The sequence below is a fragment of the Mustela putorius genome, unplaced genomic scaffold (genome assembly GCF_011764305.1).
Source record: "Mustela putorius furo isolate JIRA1106 unplaced genomic scaffold, ASM1176430v1.1 tig00003909_pilon_pilon_pilon, whole genome shotgun sequence".
Taxonomy (NCBI): domain Eukaryota; kingdom Metazoa; phylum Chordata; class Mammalia; order Carnivora; family Mustelidae; genus Mustela; species Mustela putorius.
In genome coordinates this window covers 36,740,224-36,761,213 of record NW_025422057.1, presented here as the reverse complement: position 1 = coordinate 36,761,213, position 20,990 = coordinate 36,740,224, and the positions used below count along the sequence as shown (strand labels likewise).

At 42.4% G+C, this 20,990-nt stretch overlaps 1 protein-coding gene across 3 annotated transcripts in view; it reads right to left on the bottom strand.

Annotated features, from left to right (window-relative positions):
* SLC16A12 (solute carrier family 16 member 12) overlaps nucleotides 1-20,990 on the bottom strand; it is a 75,089-nt gene that overhangs the window by 15,782 nt on the left and 38,317 nt on the right. For all 3 annotated transcript variants that reach the window (XM_013054759.2, XM_013054760.2, XM_013054758.2), the window contains one exon: nucleotides 7,475-7,724. In XM_013054759.2, coding sequence (XP_012910213.1) covers nucleotides 7,475-7,584 — 110 coding nt within the window. In that variant the 5' untranslated portion in view covers nucleotides 7,585-7,724. The remainder of the gene's footprint in view (nucleotides 1-7,474; nucleotides 7,725-20,990) is intronic.

Sequence of the window (20,990 nt, the reverse complement as noted above, 5' to 3'; positions counted from 1 at the left end):
GGAAAGACAACTATCATATGATCTCCATAAGAGACTCTTAATGACCCAGAGCAAACTGAGGGTTGATGGAGGGATGCGGGTGGGGGATGGGCATTAAGGAGGGCACTTGTGATGACGAGCACAGGGTGTTGTAAGTGATGGATCCCTGAATTCTACTCCTGAAACCAACATTGTACTGCATGTTAGTGAACTAGAATGTAAATAAAATTTTGAAAAAAAGAAAGAAAGGAAATGCATGCATCAAGATGTGAAGTAAAAACACTTGAGTTTTTGCGCACGGCTTCCCCTGTTCTGGTGAAAATGAACTACAGAGGCACGCACGAGCCCCAGAGGTCCCACACAGGAGTTAAATACTCACATTTGTGTTCAAAACGAGTATGGCAGGATATAAAGATGAATGGGAAGTTCATGCTAGTAAGTTAATATTTCCATTTTTCTTTCTTAAGAACAGCTTGGAATAGCAAATCAAGGACTCCATGAAAAATTGAGGGAGACCAGTGAATTTCTACTCTTAACAGCCCTTATTTTCCTACCTTTTGAACAAAGAGGACTGCGTTTTCATTTTGCACTGGGCCCTGCAGTTATGTTGTGGGTCCTGGGGATAGGAAAGGGAAAAGGGACAGTATGGAGTGCTAAGAACTACAACCCAAACCCTCCCAACCATTCTCCCAGAACTCACATGTGCCTTGGGTACATTTTGAAATCAATGGTCAGAGTTACCCTGATGCTTCAGACTTTTTTTTTTTTTTTAATATTTTATTTATTTATTTGACAGAGATCACAAGAAGGCAGAGAGGCAGACACAGAGAGAGGAGGAAGCAGGCTCCCCGCTGAGCAGAGAGCCCGATGCGGGGCTCGATCCCAGGACCCTGGGATCATGACCTGGGCCGAAGGCAGAGGCTTTAACCCACTGAGCCACCCAGGCACCCCTGCTTCAGACTTTTTAACATGACTCCTGAGACCTTGCATGAGCTGGCTCTTCTTAGTGTCTCCCCCAGCTCCCCGCCACTATGCATTCTTTACTGCAGTGGGACCCAAGGTTTTCCATGACTTTCAACACACCGCCCGTACTCCTCCACACCTCTGAGCATCAAAGATTTGTCTTCTTTTCTAGGATGCTCTCAGCTTCCCTCATTCCTTTAGTCTCAAGATAACTTTCAGCTCCTCCAGGAAGTCTTCCCTGACTACCCGAGTCTGGGTTTGATGCCTCTCTTAAATGTTTACATGACACGCGGGGCACTTCCCACATGATGAGCAGATGGCAATTCCCTTCGCGTGCGTTTGCATTCTCCATTAGACTGTTGTTCTGTGTCAGCAAAGGCCCTCTCTGTCTTATCTTGCATTTAATCCCAAATAGCCAGTATACCACCTTTCGTGTACTGGGGTGCTCGTTAACTATTGTTCAAGGTTGAAGGTATTGAGGGAAGGAAAGAAAGAAGGAAGGATTAGCATTGGTAAAGAAGTGACTGGAAGGTGAGGAAGTAGAAAGGTTGAGTAGAAACTTCAAGGACATAAATGAGGAAACAGGAGGAGGAAGCCTGGTTGCTGGCTGTTCAGGAAAGGGTAGCGAGATAAGGTGGAGTAGAGAGGTGAAGAATTGAAGTTCATAAGCTGATGGACAAATGAGTAGGAGGGAAATACAGAAGGTGGAGAGGCAGCAGCCTAAGAAAAAAGGGTCCCAGATGGCGATGACATTTTGGGATTGTAAATCATCGTCTCTTCTCATCACTAAATCGTTCTGAGGGATTTAATATCTGTGTGACTATGTTTGTCTCGTGACTTTCTTGTTTTATTGCTGTTTTGTTTTCTGCTTAACGGTTTTCCTAACTGACTTGGCTAGTCATAACGGTCAAACTTTAGGTATGTAAAATTCAAAAATAACCCCTGAGCTTCTTATCTAAACATGGGAGCCGGTCTGCCCGAGGTGAAATTTAATAACCACAAACATGCTCTGATTGACCGTGACTTTCATAAAATACAGGAATAATACTGCATCACTGCTTATTTGTTCTCAAAAGGGAAAAGAACTTTTGAAATGGTAAAGGCTCAGGATTTATAGCTTCTAAACATAGGCTCGGCCTTAAAGAAAACAAATGTTATCAGGAGAATGTGGGCTTCTCATTCCAGAAATAATTTTTACTGTCCTTTGGAAAATGTGTGCATCTGACATGTCAGGAAAGCTGGGCCCTCACCTCTGATTCTCATATGGAGTAACTGAGAATTTTGATAATGCTTCTTCATCTTTCAGGGTCTCATGTTCCTCATCTAGGACATAAGCAGTTTGATAAACATAACTGGGTCAGCCATAATGCATTAGATCATGCTGCAGTTGCAAAAAACTCCTAACATCCTGCAGGGGTTGACAGGCTCTATTCCTAAGAATGAGGAACAAAATATCGGGACACCTGTGTAGCTCAGTTGGTTAAGCGCCTGCCTTCAGTGCAGGTCATGATCGCAGGGTCCTGGGTTCAAGCTCCATGTCTGGCTCCTGCTCAGCAAGAAACCTGCTCCTCCCTCTCCCCTTCCCTTCCCCAGCTTGGGCTCCCTCTCTCACTCACTCTCTCTCTCTTTCAAATAAATAAATAAATAAAATCTTAAAAAAAACAAAAACAAAATATCACCCAAGTGTCATCTAGTATTCTCAAAGATACTTTCTCTCAAGGGGCCAACATGCCTACTGTTTCTACCTTGCTACTCTGCTAGAGAATTCTTCTTTGGCCTCTGAAGAGCTAGATGCTGACAACATCTGGTAACTGGTCAAGACTTTCTTCTGGTTGATGGAGTTGTGCACTGCATCAATGGCAGAAGTGATCCACTGGACAGTGTAGCCTAGTAGTTAAAAGAATTACTACTCACTAACCATGTGACTTTGTTTTATTTTTTGTTTTTGTAGCTCCTTAAATTTTTTTATTAAAGTAAATGTATATTATTTGTACAGTTTTCTTCTGATTTTTATTTAAATTTTAGTTAACATACAGTGAAATGTTGGTTTCAGGATAACCATGTGACTTTGGACATATCCAATCTATCTGTGTTCCAAGGACTAAACAAATTAATGAATGAAGGGTGCCTGGAACAACATTAACCAGCACAGAGCAAGCACTCTGCTAACATTAGCTATTACTTACAGGAATTCAGCTGTTGTTAGAAGAGCTCCCAATCCCACAGGACTGTAGACATCTATTGCAACTAAGTTAATTTGGATCCAGAAGAGGTTGAGAGAAAAATAGGTCTTACAGCTGGATGCTTTCTTTGAACATTTAAATCAACTATTGCTTTTTCAAGTCAGCTCTAATTCAAGTTGTCCATTTACAAATAGAACATCATGTAATTTCACAATGAAATATGATTCTTAAAATAGAGAATGTATTTGCTAATAAGATATCTTGAAGAAAAAAATAAGTAGTCAACACACATCGACAGAGACAGAAAATAAATAAGAAGGATAGCTTTACTAGCCTGGACAACTTTAAGCTTTATGTAAATTTCACATGTAAGGCAGTGTCATCAGTTACAAGGCAAGAGCTGAAATACGATTTTAAAGTGTCCTGGGTCATCATAGTAGCAGTGTTTGTAAAGCAAAAGCCAGGGAACAATACAAAAGTCCTTCAAAGGGCACCTGGATGGCTCAGTGGGTTAAGCCCTCTGCCTTTGGCTCGGGTCGTGGTCCCCGGATCCTGGGATCGAGCCCCACATCGGACTCTCTCTCTGCTCAGTGGGGAGCCTGCTTCCTCCTCTCTCTCTGCCTGCCTCTCTGCCTACTTGTGATCTCTCTCTGTCAAATAAATAAATAAAATCTTTTTTTAAAAAGTCCTTCAAAAAATGTGTAAAATAAATTATGCTCACATCCTTGTGATGGAATTTTAAGCAGTTCTTTTTCAGCGAGTTAGAACCATATGTGCTGATATGGAGATGTTTCCAAGAGGTACTGTTAAGCAAGAAAAAACAAAGTTCAAAACAGTGTGTATAATATGAAAAGAATATGCTTTATATACGGATACAAGTTCTAAAAAATTTTTTTGAAAGGTCTGAAGAAAATATCAACAAGGTTAACTTTTGGGAAGTGAAACTGGCATTCAGGAGGTGAGGAGAAAAAGACTATTTTATGCATCTCTGAATTCAAATTTTTATCATCTGGATGTATGGCTTAATTTTTTGTTGTTGTTGTTGTTGTTTTTTAAGTTTTTTTCATTTAGGAGTACCTGGGTGGTTCAGTTGGTTAAGCATCCTGGGCTCAAGTCCCCGTGGAAGGCTCCCTGCTCCTCGGGGAGCCTGCTTCTCCCTCTGCCTGCCGCATTCCCTGCTTGTGTTTGCAGTTGTGTCAAATAAATAAATAAAATCTTAAAAAACCAGATTTATTTTAGAAAGAGAAAAAGAGAGAAAGAGAGAGAGAGAGAGAGAGAGAGAGCCAGGGGAGGAGCAGAGAGGAAGGGAGAGGGACAAGCAGACTCCCCGCTGAGCTTGCAGCCTTATTCAATTGCAGGACCCCGGAATCATGACTTGAGCCAAAGGCAGTCGCTTAATCTACTGAGCCACCCAAGTTTCATCCCTCTCTGTATGGTTTAATTTTTAGGTATACAGTTTAAATAGAAAAAAAAAAAAAGACTTAATTGCACAACAGGCACTGATCTTCTGCACTGACAAACCACCCTCGTGGCTGCTTTCCTTGGCTGGATCTCCGGTCCTCTTGGCTGCTGTGTGTTCATGACATCGAGTTCCAATGCTCGCTGTGTCTTCACATTTTTCTCCTCTGAGCTTAATTCTGCTCAGCTATGTCCCTCGAAGCCTCCCCTATTAAACTCTGATAATAGGCCTTCACCACTAGCCACAACCCCCTTCTGGCTACCAGCTAAACCCTTAACGGTTCAGGAAGGAGGGCTGCCCACCGTGATCACAAAGTGAGTAGCAGATGAAGGGCACAGACCTGATGCAGCTGGAAACCTCTTTCTTATTTCATTCCTTCCTGGCCAAATGCTACCCATTCTTCAAGACTCTGGGGATGACTTCCCTAGAAATCCTGCCCTGAACTGCTATGTCAGAAAAACCCCTCTCTCACCCGTGCTATTCTACAGTCTGTTTTTACCTGATGGATATTTGGCACGTTTTGATTTGTATTTTCAGTTATTTGTGCCTGAGCCTACCAGGGTCGTGTTCCAACATCTCTGTGTGTTTGGAAGTGCCTAGATAGATGCTTGTCCTCAGTGAATGCGTAGTTATATATTAGTGGACCTAATTTCTATTAAATTGAAGTTGAAAACTTAAGGGTACAACCTGAAAGAAATATGCAAGACTTTCGGCCCTTGGTGACAGTCGTGGGTTCTGCTGGCATTTCTACTGTGACTGAGAAAGAACTGGGATTCAGTGTCCTGCTAAACAAGACCAGCCACACAAGATGTTAAATGAGCATTAAAGACCATCAATAAGGGCGTCTGGGTGGCTCAGTGGGTTAAGCTGCTGCCTTCGGCTCAGGTCATGATCTCAGAGTCCTGGGATCGAGTCCCGCATCGGGCTCTCTGCTCAGCAGGAAGCCTGCTTCCTCCTCTCTCTCTCTCTGCCTGCGTCTCTGCCTACTTGTGATCTCTCTCTGTCAAATAAATAAATAAAATCTTAAAAAAAAAAAAAAAGACCATCAATAAGTTAGCGTCTTTGCTGCAAGTCCTCAGTTTTCTACAGACCCCTACCCCAAGTTATATCCATAGTTTCAGAGGACAACACTCAGAGAATTCACATGTCTCCCGGCCTTAATGTGTAGTTGTTTGTACATGAAAGGGGGTGACCGCTCTCGTGACTATTTTAGCAACAGGACAGGGAGAATGGAGAGCCTCTGTAAGAACTGTCCCCTGGCACCATGACTTCTCATCACTGACATGACAACCCTATGGAGATGAGGAAGTAGCCTACCTTAAGGCAATGACACCATCACCAAGGAAATTAAAAAAAAAAAAAAAAACAACACCTATGTCTGGTAAGACTATGCTGTTCTAGAGAAGAAGGTCCTATGTTTGAGGGGACAGGAACTGGCCACAGAACTTCCTCAAAGTGCCTACATCTTGGAGCAGAACAAAGATGGAGATTGAAGCAAGGTCACTTCTTGCAATAAAAAGGCACCGAGAGAGGATGTATAGTGGATATATACACTAATGGAAGAACAAGCAGAAGTATGACGTGTACATGAGAAATAACAGGATAGGAAAACACCTAGATTGTGTTGGAAGGAATCAATGGATTATGTGTGCACATGCAATGGCAAATACACAAGATAAGACATTAAAAAAAAAAAAAAGACTAGAAACCCAGTCCAGTTCTGTCCCAGCAGACAAAACTGTAGGTAAGTCACTTAAGCTCTTTGAGTACCAGTGTCCTAATCTTATGACAGCGGGGTAAGCCTAGTCTGCCTAAAGTGCATCATGAAGACTCAACGACCTGAAAGATATCAACCTGAGCCCTCCTTATAAAGCACTGAACTCACCTCTAGAACTTTCACATCATGGATATAATGGAGGCTTCCACATGTATAAGAACCAAGACTTTCCTTTTTAACTCTATGACTCCTCATACCCAGAACACAAGGTCCATGATACAGATGGAATAAAATCCAGACTCAACACCAATCGCATTATTTTTTAAATGATACATAGTCAACCAACCTTTATTGTAGTAAAAACAAATAACCTGCTCTTTTCTGCATTATATATTGTTTTGGGGGAAACATCAATGCTTTCACTGAGGATGTCATCAAAGTTTTTAGTGCAAATTACTTTGCTTCACTGCTAAATGTGCATTTTCAAAGAAGAGCAACAAGGAGCTCTACTGGAATGAAAGCACACATAGAGGAAAGAGCTAGCATATGCAGATGTCAAGCATGCACTTACTCCAAATATAAACAAGATGAATGAGTCCCAATGTACACAAGCGTAACTTAAGCATATTCCACACTATGCTCTTGAATAAAAGAAAGAGGAGAAATGAACAAGCAAGAATGAGAGAAGACTGTACTTTTGCTGTTACTTTCTTTCAACCTAGAACTTAGCTTCCAGCATCACGGCCAAGTGTAAAATGAAGCAGAATTTAAATTCTAGGTTTTAAGCTTCTAACAGCTCAGTATCTGGAGAGTCAAGAGGTTTTCAAGGATTGTTTTGACCTTATGTATTTTTCTTTTCTGGGATGGTCTGCTTATGAAAACAAATGGCTGGAACAGCCATAACATTTAGTCTAAAAATGCCATAACACTCCAGATTTCTGTGCCAGATATCATAGAAGACACGACTACCCAGGACTTGCAAGTGTCACAAAATCCCATTCCTTGCAAAGAAAAAGACATCTGAACAAAGAAATACACACACACACACACACACACACACATGCATACACACAGATATTTTCACAATGACAGTTTCAGAAACAGAACAAAGCAGACTCAGAGAAAAAGACAAACCAGATCACCTCAATCCATGAAGAGGAGAATCCCACCTACCTGGTGACTGCCCGGGTGCAGATGGTAACAAGGAAACAGCCAGCCACGATCATCCAGCCCCAGCCTCCATCTGGAGGAGAGGTAGACCGAACTCTAGTTCCTTTGGCCATGACTTCGATTCTTTTTTCTTCTTTTTCGGGTTACTCTGATAGCCCAGTTATAATCCTGGAAGAGTTTTGCTGTCCAGTGACTTCCTATTGGCATTCAAGATTAGCATGGAATGCTACCTGGCACATAGGTTACTGGCCATCTAAAACCAAAAATTAGGATATATTTATTTCATTGTCATATCCAAAGGTTGATTTCTCACTTGACAAAAATGATCGTTACTTTCCTGTGAAATACGATTATTTGTAACTATGAATGCTGGGCTGAGGCAAAGACCATTAGTTGTCCTTGATACCTGTTCTTCTTTTTAATAAAAGATCCTCCCAAATTTTAGATAAATCCATGTCCACCCAGTTTGATACCCTATTTCCTAGCTTGTCTTGAAGGTAGATGTGGAAACACAGTTTAATCTAAATAAAAGGGATGGAAGATAAAGTGATGCACCATTTCTGGCTCAGGAGTTCAAAAGCAAAGGCACTTTCTCAGGACTTCCACCACCCCCTCTCCCATAGACAAGCTTGGATGTGAGGGGTGAGACAGCTTCACCCACACAGACCAGGACAGCACCCTGAGGGCTGGCAGAAACACAGCGTAGAAGGAGCCCTGGTCCCCAGTGATGGTGGAGAAGGGCTGCCTCTTCAGCTCCGGACTTCACAGACCTCTGCACTGTTACACAAATACCAAAAAACTTCCTTTTTTTTTTTTTTTTTTTTGAGTGTCTGTATTTTGGAGTCTCTCTGTCACAACAGCTTAGACTATGTCCTACTTATGACACCAAATGACTCTGATAGTAACTTCTTTGGCATTTCTGATTAGCAATGCTATAATTTGTATTTATTTTTGTTTTTTAAATTTCTTCTTCAATGCTATCATTTCAGAGTGTGCAATAAAAGCAAGATGAGAATGACAAATAAATGAACCAGAATGGAGAGCCCAGTAGGAAGTATATAATAATTCAATATAGCTAAATAAGGTAGCAGAGATTGGATGGGGGAAAAAAGGGTTACTCAATATATCATGTCACAACTCTCTCTCTAGTTCTTAACCTTCCAGATAGGTCAGAGTTAAATGCAAAAAAATAAAAATTTAAAAAATTTAAAAAAAAAAGCAAGCAAGCAAGCAAGCATTAAAAATCTAGGTGAAAATACAGGCAAACATTTATCTGATCTCTAGATAGGAGAAGGACTCCCTGAGATATAAAGTAATGAAACAAACTAAGGAAATTTTTGTTGATTTGTCTAAATTAAAATTTAACATTTCCACATATCACAGGATGTACTAAATAAAGCCAAATGATAAACCACAGACCTGCGAAAAAACCATTAGCAAGACATGGTTCAAAGAAGTAATATCTGCAACATTAACTCATTCAATTACCAGCACTTCCTGAGTGTCTACTAGGTGCCAGGCAGTATTTCAGACCCTCCTATGGTCCCGCCTCTTGTTGTTCTTGACTGTGTATAATCCTTCCCCTTGAGTGCAGGCGGGACCTGTGACTTGCTGCTAACCAGAGTAGGGCACAGGTGACAGGACATGAATCCCTTGATTATGTCATGTTATATAAGACTCAGTCTTGCTAAAAAAAAACAAACAAACTTGCTCTCGCTCTCCTGCGGCCTTGATGAACAAGCTGTCATATTGCACGTGGCCTGTGGAGGGGGCCATGTCAGCGGGGACTGTGGGCAGCCTGGGGGAGCCAAGGATAGCCTCCAGAAGAGAACAAGAAGCTGAAGTTCTCAATCCTACAACAAAAGGGAAACAAATTCTGCCACAACATCCCAAGTGAGCTAGGAAGTAGATTTTTTTCTGGTGAGCCTCTGGTCGAAAACAGAGCTTGGCCGACATTTTGACTCCAGCCTGTGACACACAAAGCTGAGGAACTCGTTAAGCCGTCCTGGATTCTGGTCCCACAGAAACTGTGATATAAGGTGCTTCTTAAATTATTCTATAGCGTGTCAAGCAGGCTTCTGAAATACTGTTAGGGATGAACTGTTTGAGAGACAAAAATAAGGGTTCTGATAGATCCTTTTCCTACAGGATGGAGCAAATCACTCAGTTGTTGGTACAATTTGATTATGATCATCAGATGAAATCGAGGTGGTATTAATTCAATGAAACATCATTTCAAATAAGACAAAGCATGCATTATTTGGAACACAGGCTCTGTACCACTTGGTAAATTATGGGCAAACCAAATGAATACACATTTTTTTACTCTAAAGCCAAAATTTCTTTTAAGAAGATGGCTCACAGTAGAATCTTGCCATCTTTAAAGCCACCAGAACAAACTGGCAGCCTGTGAATTCAGAGAGCAAACACAGAGCAGAGATAGTGAATGGGATTCATTCCCTTAGAAGACGGCCCCCGAGAACTCCCCCACGCCTTGTGCCACATGAGGACAGGGCATAAAGAAGGCCGTCTAGGAGCAAGGAGATGGGTTCTCACCCACTACCAATTCCACCAGCACCTTGATCTTGAACTTCCCACCTTCAGAACTGTGAGAAATAAAGGTTTGTTATGCAAGCCATCCAGTCCAGAGTAGTTTTGTTATAGCAGCCTGAATGGACTAAGACAACTGAAGCTTTAGATGTCCCAATTCCCTTGAGAAATGGATAATGCTGAATACAGCAGGCAGGCCTTCCTTTGTGGCAGCTATCACAGGGAGTGAAGGAGCAGCACATTCCTGGGCAAGGCCTGGATCCCCCCCTTTCACCTTGTCCCTGACCTCCTGTCCTGTCCGACCTCGCGGTCTCACTAATATACAACACGTGACAGGCCCCTACAGACACAGCTTCTCTACTTGTGCCCATACCGTGTTGCCCTAAGTCAGACTTTCTTGAAGGGCCAGATGTGAGTCACGTTCACGGGATGCTTTATGTTTCAGGCTCTCTCTCACAATTTCAACGTGACCAGACTTCAAGGTTCTACCCACACCTGCACACAGACACAATGAAATAACTTACTGCTTAGACACCATTAGGTGCCAAGCGTCATGAAATGGTAGAATCAATTGTACAAGAAAAACAGCTGAAGCTCAGAAACCTCTGCCTTGGTTTAGTTCAAGCCTCTTCATAGTTTTTCCATTGAAATAACCCCAAGGGTAAGTTGTTTTCCAACTGAAGACTGTAAGTCCACCAACACATAAATGTCCAGTATCCAGACCGTCCCCAGTCAGTGCTGCTTGGGGTTGTTCAGGGGTGCTGGAACAGGGGCACCTCGAGAGCCAAGTTGGTTAAGTGCCTGCTTTTGGCTCAAGTCATGGTCCTGGATCCTGGGATCGAGCCCTGCATTAGGCTGCCTGCTCATTGCCTGTTTCTCCCTCTCCCTCTGCCCTTTCCCCATACTTGTGCTCTCTTTGTCAAATAAATAAGTAAAATATTAAAAAAAAAATGCTGAAAAGTGCAGTGAAATATAGTGTAACAGATGAAGAATTAGAAAGTTATTCAAATAGTTTGCAGTAATCTCATTGCTGGGAAGTTATCCTAAGAAAACAATTTAAGAGAAGATAGACACTAGGGGTGGAAAATAATCATTGCATTATGAATAATATATAAAATGGAGACAACTTAAGTGTTCAATAACTGGGAAGTGTCTCAAGAGTTATGAGACATGAACAAACAGAACAGTATTCAATCCTTTCAAACCATCAACAAGAAGATAATATTGTAATAGGGGAAAACATCTATGATGCCATGTTAAGGGGAAAAACAGTCTCTAAAACAGTATACACATTGTGAGGAGACGCTAGGTAAAACTTACGTAGAAGTTGCATACTTGCAACTGTCGCAAATACAAGGATATGCAAAAAGGTATATAGTTGTAAAGATGATGCAAAAATACATCTGGTATTTTTGCTAGGAAAATTCTTTTCAATACCATTTTATATATAGCTTTCTTAGGTAGTTCAGGTCTACTTCTGTGATGTAAATATGAGCACGGGCATTTCTTTTGCATAGTCTCTCAAGGACTAGAAAGAACCATACCACAGTTATTGAAACAACACAGTGAAAATTAGGTGATTGTTCAGCAGAGGACATGATGTACATAACAAGCTCTGGCGAAAATAAAATGTTCTGTCTCATTACAAAAGTCTTAAGCATCATTAACTTTTACTTCATCTCTTGTGTCTCCAGATGATTCCATTTTCATTTGTTTTATTTGAGCAATCTCTCTGGCATTCCCACATTTTGTAAGTTAAGAACTGATTCATGCAGATCTCTCAAAAATATACAATTGCAAGAAGCTACATGAGCGAGTTAAAGTCAGACGCCCAAGCAGCGCGGGGCTGACGGCACCATGAACAGAGGTCTGTTTTAAGTTAAAGTCAACCTGGGTAAAACCACAGAACCTGGAACATTCTCACAGGGTTCCAGGGTGGGGAGAAGCAGCTTGGAAAGCATTAGAAGGTGGTGCCATGATTAATAATTCCTCATGAACAGGCCCCCTTGAGCCTCACAAGTCTCAGAGATGGGTGCTGTTTTCTCCCATTCACAATGATGAAGCTGAAGCCGAGAGGAGTGAAGGGACTCACGTGGCAGTGCTACATGGAGATACGGGTGGAGGCGAGAGACCCTGGCAGATCTGGGCAGTGTGCTTACCCATCCACCTTCCAGATTTCCAAACAGCTGTTGGACACTGCTATCAACAAGCCATACAAACAATGGTAAAGCTTGAGAATCCACTGCCATGAGTGATCAGGAAAGAAGAAAGAGAGGAAGCCCACAGGTTAACACAAGGGGATAAAAAAAGCACCTCGTGTTTCTCTCAAAACAGGTCATTCGATAGATTTCTTTGTATTCAGAAGAAATGCAGGGGTTAGACAAAGCTAACCTGGTTTCCTGGAGACTTTGGAGCAGCCTGTCGTTCCCCTAGAATACTAGCTTGCACATTTTTATAAATAATTAACTGCCCCGATATGGCACAAATATACGAAAAAGGTCCTTTACTGAATTAATAGTATACCGAAAACAATATGGAAAGGAAGCATGTTACCATCATGTAATTCTTCATTTTACTAATTGGCCTCCAAACTATTTCATTTTGACATCCAACTACTAAAGCATCTCATTTTGGTTCCAGAAAATCTTTTTGGAACACAAGCATCTCTATATTATGATGTTCCTCTAAGATTACTCTTTAATAATACAAATTAGGATATATGCTCAATTTCACTTCACCCTCCTGGCTTTAAAAAATTTAACCATTTGCAGGGACCCCGAGTTGCTCAGTCAATTAAATTTCTTAAACATCTGCTTTTGGCTCAGATCGTGATCCTGGGGTCCTGGAATCAAGCCCTGTGTTGGCCCCCGCTCAGTGGGGAGTGTGTTTCTCTCGCTGCCCCTGTTTTTCTCTGTGCCTCTCCCTCATTTGTGCTTTCTCTCTCACTTACTCTCTCCCAAATAAATGAAGTCTTTAAGAAAAAGTTTTTGTACTATTCTTACAACTTTTCTATAAATGTGAAATTATGTCTGGGGCACCTGGGTGCCTCCGTTGGCTAAGCATCTGACTCTTGATCTCAGCTTAGGTCATGATCCCAGGGTCCCGAGTTTGAGCCCTGTGTCAGGCTTCCATCTCATTGGGGAGTCTGCTTCTCTCTGTGTGCTCTGTCCCTCCCTGCTGCTCATGCTTTCTCTCTCTCTCTCAAATAAATAAAAATTTTTAAAATAAAATCTAACCATTTGCAAAGAATTCTTGCTAACAGTCAATAACTTTCCACAAAAGCACTGCATTTGTGGGGCAAATCTTTCATGCTGACCTTGGTAAAGTTTTCTGAAGTGATCTCTTCTGCCAGTAGAAGACCTATGCATCTCTTACAGTCCATGTGTTGCTGAGAAAAGTCGACAATGGTCCCTGAAACACTTGTTTTGTTAGGGGTCCCAATACTATCTTGTTCTTTCCTTCCTCCATTCCCTTTTACTTCCGGTGTCTTAGCCTTTAGCTGAACCCTTCTTCATAAACTGCTTTGCAGCCACAGAAGAGTTAAAAGGTGTGTGGGAGAAAGGTAATCAAGAATGGGAATTAAAACCATTGGGTCTAAGCGACATGTGATAGTTGTTATAACCCTGTGCAAATCACCTCGTCTCTGCGAACATTTCCTAATCTATAAAACCAGGGAATTGAATTACTATTTATCCTTCAAACCAGCTGGCTGAGTATTAGGTACCTCTTCCCTCATAAGTGAGTACCTGGTCGACCAGGCACTTCTTAGTAAACTGATAGCTCTATTCTTTGTTTTGATTTAAGAATCATGAAATTTGCCAGTATCTCTCATTTTTGAGGCATTTCTAAAATATTCCGGTACTGCAGGTAGTATTTTAGGGATATCTCTTGAGGTATTTATTACCTTTTGTTGGCAAGCTGGTTTTCTCTCGCTGCCCCACTTCTGTCATTAAGGCTAAGCCAAGACATTCATTGCTGTAAGAAACAGAAGGGTGAGTCCCCTCCATAATGAATTCATCCATAAATAAGGAATGATAGGCTTGGGATAAAGGGGAAGTTTCTACCACACAAAGGGAAAGTAATTTCTTAATTCTTCACCATACCACTTATCCACCCCTGGTCAAGACTTAAGAGAACCGGAAGTGCAGTCCTGAAAAACCTAGACAGCTCATCACTCTTCCTTTTAAAAGAGCTTTCGCCTTTCCTTTCTGGGTTGGCTTCTACGGTACACAGTGAGGATCGAAGCCAATACTTAGAAACCAGCAAGATGAGTGTCACCAGCAGAATGCCAAGACACCAATACTAAGGAAAGTTCTGCTTAGGCCAATGAGAACTCAGAGACCTGCCTGCCAATCACCTTGTCCACCATTACCATGAGGACACATGAGTTCTCCCCTAAGCCAGACAGGCAGAAAAGGGACAGAGGAATAAACACCACAGAAAGGAGAAACAACATTTACTTACAGATTAACCTTGGATTTAGCTAAATATTGATCCAAAAAGACTGAGCTAATATGAAAGCAAGTACTTCAAACTGGCAAAGACTGCTAGAAACTTTTAAAAATCGGGATATAATTCATACACACCCATTTTGAAATCTATGTTTCGATGACTTTTGACAATGTATACACTCACATAACCACAACCACCACAACCAAGATAGAGAACATTTTCTTCACCCCAAATCCTCACCCCATATCTTCCCTCATGCTCCTTTGTAGTCAATCTCCATCAACCTCAGTGCCACACTATGGCTGATTTGCTTTCTATCCAATATAGATAAGTTTTGTCAGGCAAGAATTCTGTAAAAATGGAAACACACAATATGGACCATTCTGATTCCAGATTCCAGATGAGTATTTCAAGATTCATCTAGGATGTTGTGTATATCTGCAGATTCCTTTTTATTGCTGAATAGCAATGTATATTATGGATATACTATAATTTATTTATGTATTATCTGTTGATGGACATTAGGGTCATTTCTGGTTTTAGAACATTATGAACAAAGCTTCTGTAACACCCATATGCATGTCTTTCTGTGGACATCTATTTTCATTCTCTTGAGTAAATATGTAGGATTGAAATTGCTGAGTCATACTGTAAGTATATGTTTAACTTTAGAAGAAACTCCCAGACTTTCTCAAAACAGCTACATGATATTATGAGTAATAAATTAGAAGTCCAGTTGCTCTAGCGTGTAATGGATTTTCATTATAGTTTTAATTTGTGCTTCCCTGATGACTAAGAATGTTAATGACTTTTTTTCATGTACTTATTAACTATTCATACATCTTCTTTTGTCTATTCAAATATCATTCACATTTTGAGGGAGGCTGTTTGTCTTTTTATTGAGATGTAAAAATTCATTGTATACTGTAGATACAAGTCCTCTGTAGACATACATATTACAAATATTTTCTCCCATTCTGTGGCTTGCCCATTCATTTCTTAGTGGTATATTCTGAAGAGCAGAAGTTACTAACGTTGATGAACTGGAATTTATTATTTTTCTTTTGTAGAGTCCAATATATTTCTAGACATTAGTGGTGAGCCACTACAAATTAAAACTTAAATTTGAGGGTAGCATCCCAAACTACGAAATGCCCAGGAATCAACTTAATATTTGTATTACTTTTAAACTAAAAACTACAAAACAGTGTTGAAAGAAATTTATAAATTCTTAGAGAGAGAGAGATACCATGTTCATTCCATGGAAAATGTCAAATCTACGCAAGCTGACTGATATTTTCAATGGCTGGGAATCACAGAAGACACCATGTGTGTACTGGGTCAGTCTTCCAAGTATGCTGGGAGAGGATTTCAACACTTTTTCACAAAGCCTTTAGAGCTGGGGAGCCGTGTTCCTGTTGCTAGCCTTACAGCCTCATAGCCCGGGGCAAGCCCAGCCTCTGAAAAGGACCCAGTGTGGAGGGAAGTTAAAGAAACTCCTCTGTCTGCGGGACTTTGCAGTCTCTGGCCCAGAAAGCTAACTATTTTTTCCATTTGGAGTCTCTGGGTCTTAGGGATGCCTTCTACTGCATATGGATTTGTTTATTTTTGTTGCTCAATGGTATTACACATGTGCTATGAAAAATAATATTGTTCTTAGTAAAGAAAAACTAGTGATTTGCTTTTTTTTCCTCTCCTTTCTGCTTCTCTCTGCTTAGTCCTCCCACGGATCCTGGTAACAGGGGAATAAATAACTACTGACTTCACCCAGAAATTTGGGGGTGTCTGTTGGGAGCCTTTGAGCACTAAACTGAAACACTGACTTCTGGTAACGAAGCTGCCCGAGTTCCTATGCTTGGTGTGAGACTCTGGGGACAGGAATACTTTACATAAGACCTAGGATAAACAGCAGAGCAATTTATACGGTATTTCGTCTACAGAGAGGGGGAAAAGGGTACAACCTGTGATTCACACAAGACGCAGAGAGTAGAAAGCACCTTCTTTGCCTCCCTGCCAGCTCCTACCCCGCAGAGCTGCTGATTCTAGGCAACATCAGAAAAATGCTTACTTCTGCGTCTAATCGTTTGTTGACGGTGCAATTCATAACCAGGAGCTTGCCCCCAGTTACCATTTTCTGCAGTGACAGAGTTCTTGTCTCTCCTCTTTGCAAGTGCATTTAAAAGAAAGGATAGGCCTGGGCTATATCCCTCTCTGATAAAAAAAAATATATAACATGTGGTCAGGAATGTCTGCTCCTGGCAGTGTCTGGTCTAAAGCTGGTGTGACTCAGTGAATAAATCCTCGTGTCTAACCCTGTGCCTTGCAGAAGTCTCGAATTCTAATTTTGCACTCTCAGAGTGTGTGGAACTATTAGGTCAGACTGTGTTCTATGAGAGGCTCCTTGACTGCAGAGGAGAACCTCGGGGCTTGAGATGGATCGCACAGAGTCTTTCTGTTAGTTTACAGAGAGTCTTTTATTGAAGGACAGGGCTGCCGGTCTATACCACAACATTTTCCTCTCTCTATAACCACAGCTAAGGCCATGCTGCTGGAATGGGAGAGGCAACCTGTCAAATATTTCGGTTGGCTAGATGTTAACCCCTTGAGTCATGCAGTGTTGGGGGAACTGATGTTAGAAAGCCAGTGCAGGCAGAATTCAGGTCTGCTCAGAGTGTGAGGTCCCTAAGAGCGGCGGACCCTTGATGCTTCATGCCTCAGACACTGCTTGGCAGAGAACAGGAACTCAGTAGACATTTAGGGAATGAACATCCCCAATTCTCAAGTTCTGGGTGTTTTCTCAAATCACATGGGGGACGGGGTACAGGGAGCTTGAGGGATGAGGGCAAGAAATTACCCATTGGTTCTTTATTCTTTTTATCCACTGTCAGACCAGATTAACTGGCTTTCCCTACATCTGGGTAACAGGGCCTCAAGTGAATATATCTCACTGAGAACACCAGCACAGCCAGGCCCAGACCCCAGACCAGGTCAAACCTGCAAATGTAATTTCACTGCCAGTGTAATGGAAAAATGCAGATTTTTCCTTCTTGTATAGGGAAAATCCAGTTCTTCCCTATTATGTGTGTCTCTCTCATGAGTCTCCTTTCCTGCACACACAAAACACTTCAGATCTGACCCTTCTGATCACCCCGACAGCAAGAAGCAATTCTTGGACACCAGTAGGGTGTCCAAGAATTCAACTCAATTCTGACACTTCTATGCAGAGAAAGTATCAGATCCCCCAGGTTAAGGACTCAGTCCCTGAAGGCTGTCCCTCACCCCCAAACTTCAGACACCAGTCACAAGCCTAGGGTATCATCTGAGCTTCTGACTAACAAACAGTAGATGGGCAGTGCCAACGGTTTCTTCCTTGGTTCCCTGAATTTGCTAGAGCGGCTCACAAAACTCAGGGAAACACTCATGTTTACCAACTTACTGTGAAAGGCTATGATAAAAGATACAGACGAACGTCTAGATGCCAGAGGTATGTAGGCTGAGGTATGTGAGCAGGACTCCCCAGCCAGGGGACTTCCATGCCCTGTCCTAGGAGGACACTGTCCCACACCTCCACGTGCTCACCAACCTGAAAGCTCCCCAAGCCCCTGACTGCTGGGATTTTATGGACACTTCCTCACAGAGACGTGATCAATCATTAACTCCATTTTCAGCCCCTCTCCTCCCTCTGAAAAAGGGAGGGGGCTGTGGGGCTGAAAATCCCAAGCTTCTAATCACAGCTTGGCCTTTCTGGTGACCAAGAGAGTGGCTAAAAATGCACGTGGGTTGCTGGAGGGCTCACCTACAGAGCCTGGCACTCGGCCCACTGTCTGACCCACATTGCACAGGCCATCAAATTCCACAGGCCCTTAGAGATGTTTATTTACGCGCTCAGTAGACTCTGTTCACTGCTTGAGCCACGGTAGGTCACACAAAGGACAAGGTGTTGCCAAGGCTGAGAATGTGGTGTACTCTTGAGTATAAGACCAAGGACTGGAATTTCTTTCTGGAAACGAAAAACTTAGAAACGATTTTATAAAAATTCTTTCAAGATGTGGGTGGCTGTCTTTGTCTCTATCCTGACAGAAGTCATTAGAACGGAACCAGTTCATTCTAGTCCCTCCTCGTTTTGGACTCAGGGGAAAGTTTGGTGAGCTTTCACAACAAAGACCTTAGAAGTAGTTCCCAGCCAACTTTTTCACGGGTGAGTTGGCTCCATACATTTTTAAATATTTCCTAAAAGTAAATTAAAAAAATATTTCCTTAGCTAAACATGGAAACAGTTATATTTTAATGTTATTTGTTGATTAAGAAACTATATAAAGGTGAGCCTGGGTGGCTCAGTCGGTTAAGTGTCTGCCTTCAGCTTGGATCGTGATCCCAGGGTTCTGGGATCAAGTCCCACATCAGGCTCAGCGGGGAGTCTGCTTCTCCTTTTCCCTCTGCTGGCTGTCCCCCTGCTTGTGCTCTCTCTTTCTCTGTCAAATAAATAAGTAAAATATTTTTTAAAAATATATAAAGACATGAGGTAAAATGAATTTCATGGTATTTTCAAATACATTTTATTTTATTTTATAAATCACTAAGGCACTTAAAACATTTGACAAAGCCTGACAACAGTGTAAGATGTTATTCTGTTCATAGGCAACGCTGTGTGTATTGTGGATTTGCACACCCTGTACTAAATCTCTCATCTCTTTCCAGGTCAGAGATTCTGCCCTCTCCCTGCCGCCGACCTTGATTAGAAGCCCCTCTCTGTTTATTAAGGGTAGGGCTAGTGCCTCAGGGAACATAAATTCCTTCTGGTTTACTAGATGTATTATTTACCCAAGGTCCTAGTAGGGGCCAGGAAGTTGGGGAGACTTCAACAAAGACATTTATAAAGATGTGAGCTATGTTCATAAACTCTAACAAAGGTCAGTAGAGTCCCCTGGGGCTAGTAATGGTGAGAGATATTACCACCGCTGGGCGTGAAGGGCAGAGGGAGAGAATGATACCTGGGACCTCCTATAAAGTTACCATAGGAAATCTTGGGCAAAGGAAAGTAGCCAAGCCACCAGGATCAGACAGTAAAAGAGCTGAGGACACAAGTACACCGGCCTCACATTTCTGACACTTCTGAGTCCTCTTGGTGGCTGGACCCAGGGGGTCCCAGTTGTCACAGCTCCTGCATGTCCGTCTCCCGGGGTAAGACCTTTATGGATGGATGGTGACCTTAGAGGGACAGAGGGAAGCCATCATGCACACCAGCGTGGGCTGCTTGGGTCGTGTACCGGGCCTGTGGTTGAAAGATGAGGTCAACTCCTGAGCCATCGTGGGCTTGCCTTTGAACAAGGTCAAGTCACTCGAGGTTACCAACTCAAATCTTTTGGCTTATTTCAAATACAAAACTCAGTTGTGAAACCGACCTCCTCTTTTGCTGCTCTTACTTTAGTGCTCCCTTAATTTCAGCCAGCAATCACCTTCAAAGGGACAAGGCCAAAATGTGCATCTCTGCTCGCAGCCTTCCTCAGACTTCCAAGAGCCTACAAGGTGCTTCAAATTCACATGTCCAAAAACATCATAGGCTCTTCTCCCCTGGAAACACAATATGTATGTGTGCGTGTGTGCATTTGCAAGCATGTAATGCTTTTAGCATTTTCCAGCTAGGCACACTAGAACACTCTGAGTCACCTTGACAACTCCCCAGTTCTCATAACAAGTGAGGCCAACTCTTACCACGTCCACTCATGTGCCTCTCCCATCTGCCTTCCCACTTAAATTTCCCTCTGTCTCGTACCTGAACCGAGCCGGAGCCTGCCGCGGCCTGCCCGACTCCATCCGTCACTGACAGGTGACCCTGTTTGGACCTCCCTGCTCCTCACACGGCAAGATTTTATTTAGTGTCTCAGCGCCTCGGTTCCCTTATCTGCAGGACAGATTTGTGGACAATACCTGCAACCGGGGACAGAGACCTCCTTTCCATTGAATCCCCGTGTGGGACATCCTGGGAGATGTGACACCCCAGGCCTTTCTCAACCTCCTTGCTGACTTTTCCCCAGAGGAGGAAAGCAGTTATCTGATCTGTGACTTTGGGGAAAACAGATACAGCTGCACTTGGTCAGTTCAGTCCTTCTCTTCCTTGTTTTTTTTTTTTTTTTTTTTTTTTTTTTTTTTCCCACTTGGGATCTGCTTGTTAGTAGAGAGAGCTCCTCCTTCTCGGGTCTTGCATGCGACAAGTGAAATAGGGGTGGGTGGCCCTGCAAGTCGGCCCGTGCTTGCTTGGGGCTGGCAGGGACCGCGAGTAGGTAAACCTGCATTTTTTTATGGGAAAAGAATTGCAGTCCTACCTGGCTTGTTGTCCTAAGCCTCATTCCCCAATTCTCAGTATCAGGAACCCTGAAGTGGCATTTTGGTTTTGTTTTTAAAGATTTTATTTATTTATTTGACAGAGAGAGAGGACAAGCAGGGGGAACGGCAGACAGAGGGAGTGGGAGAAGCAGAACTTGATCCCAGGACCTGGGGATCATGACCTGAGCCATTT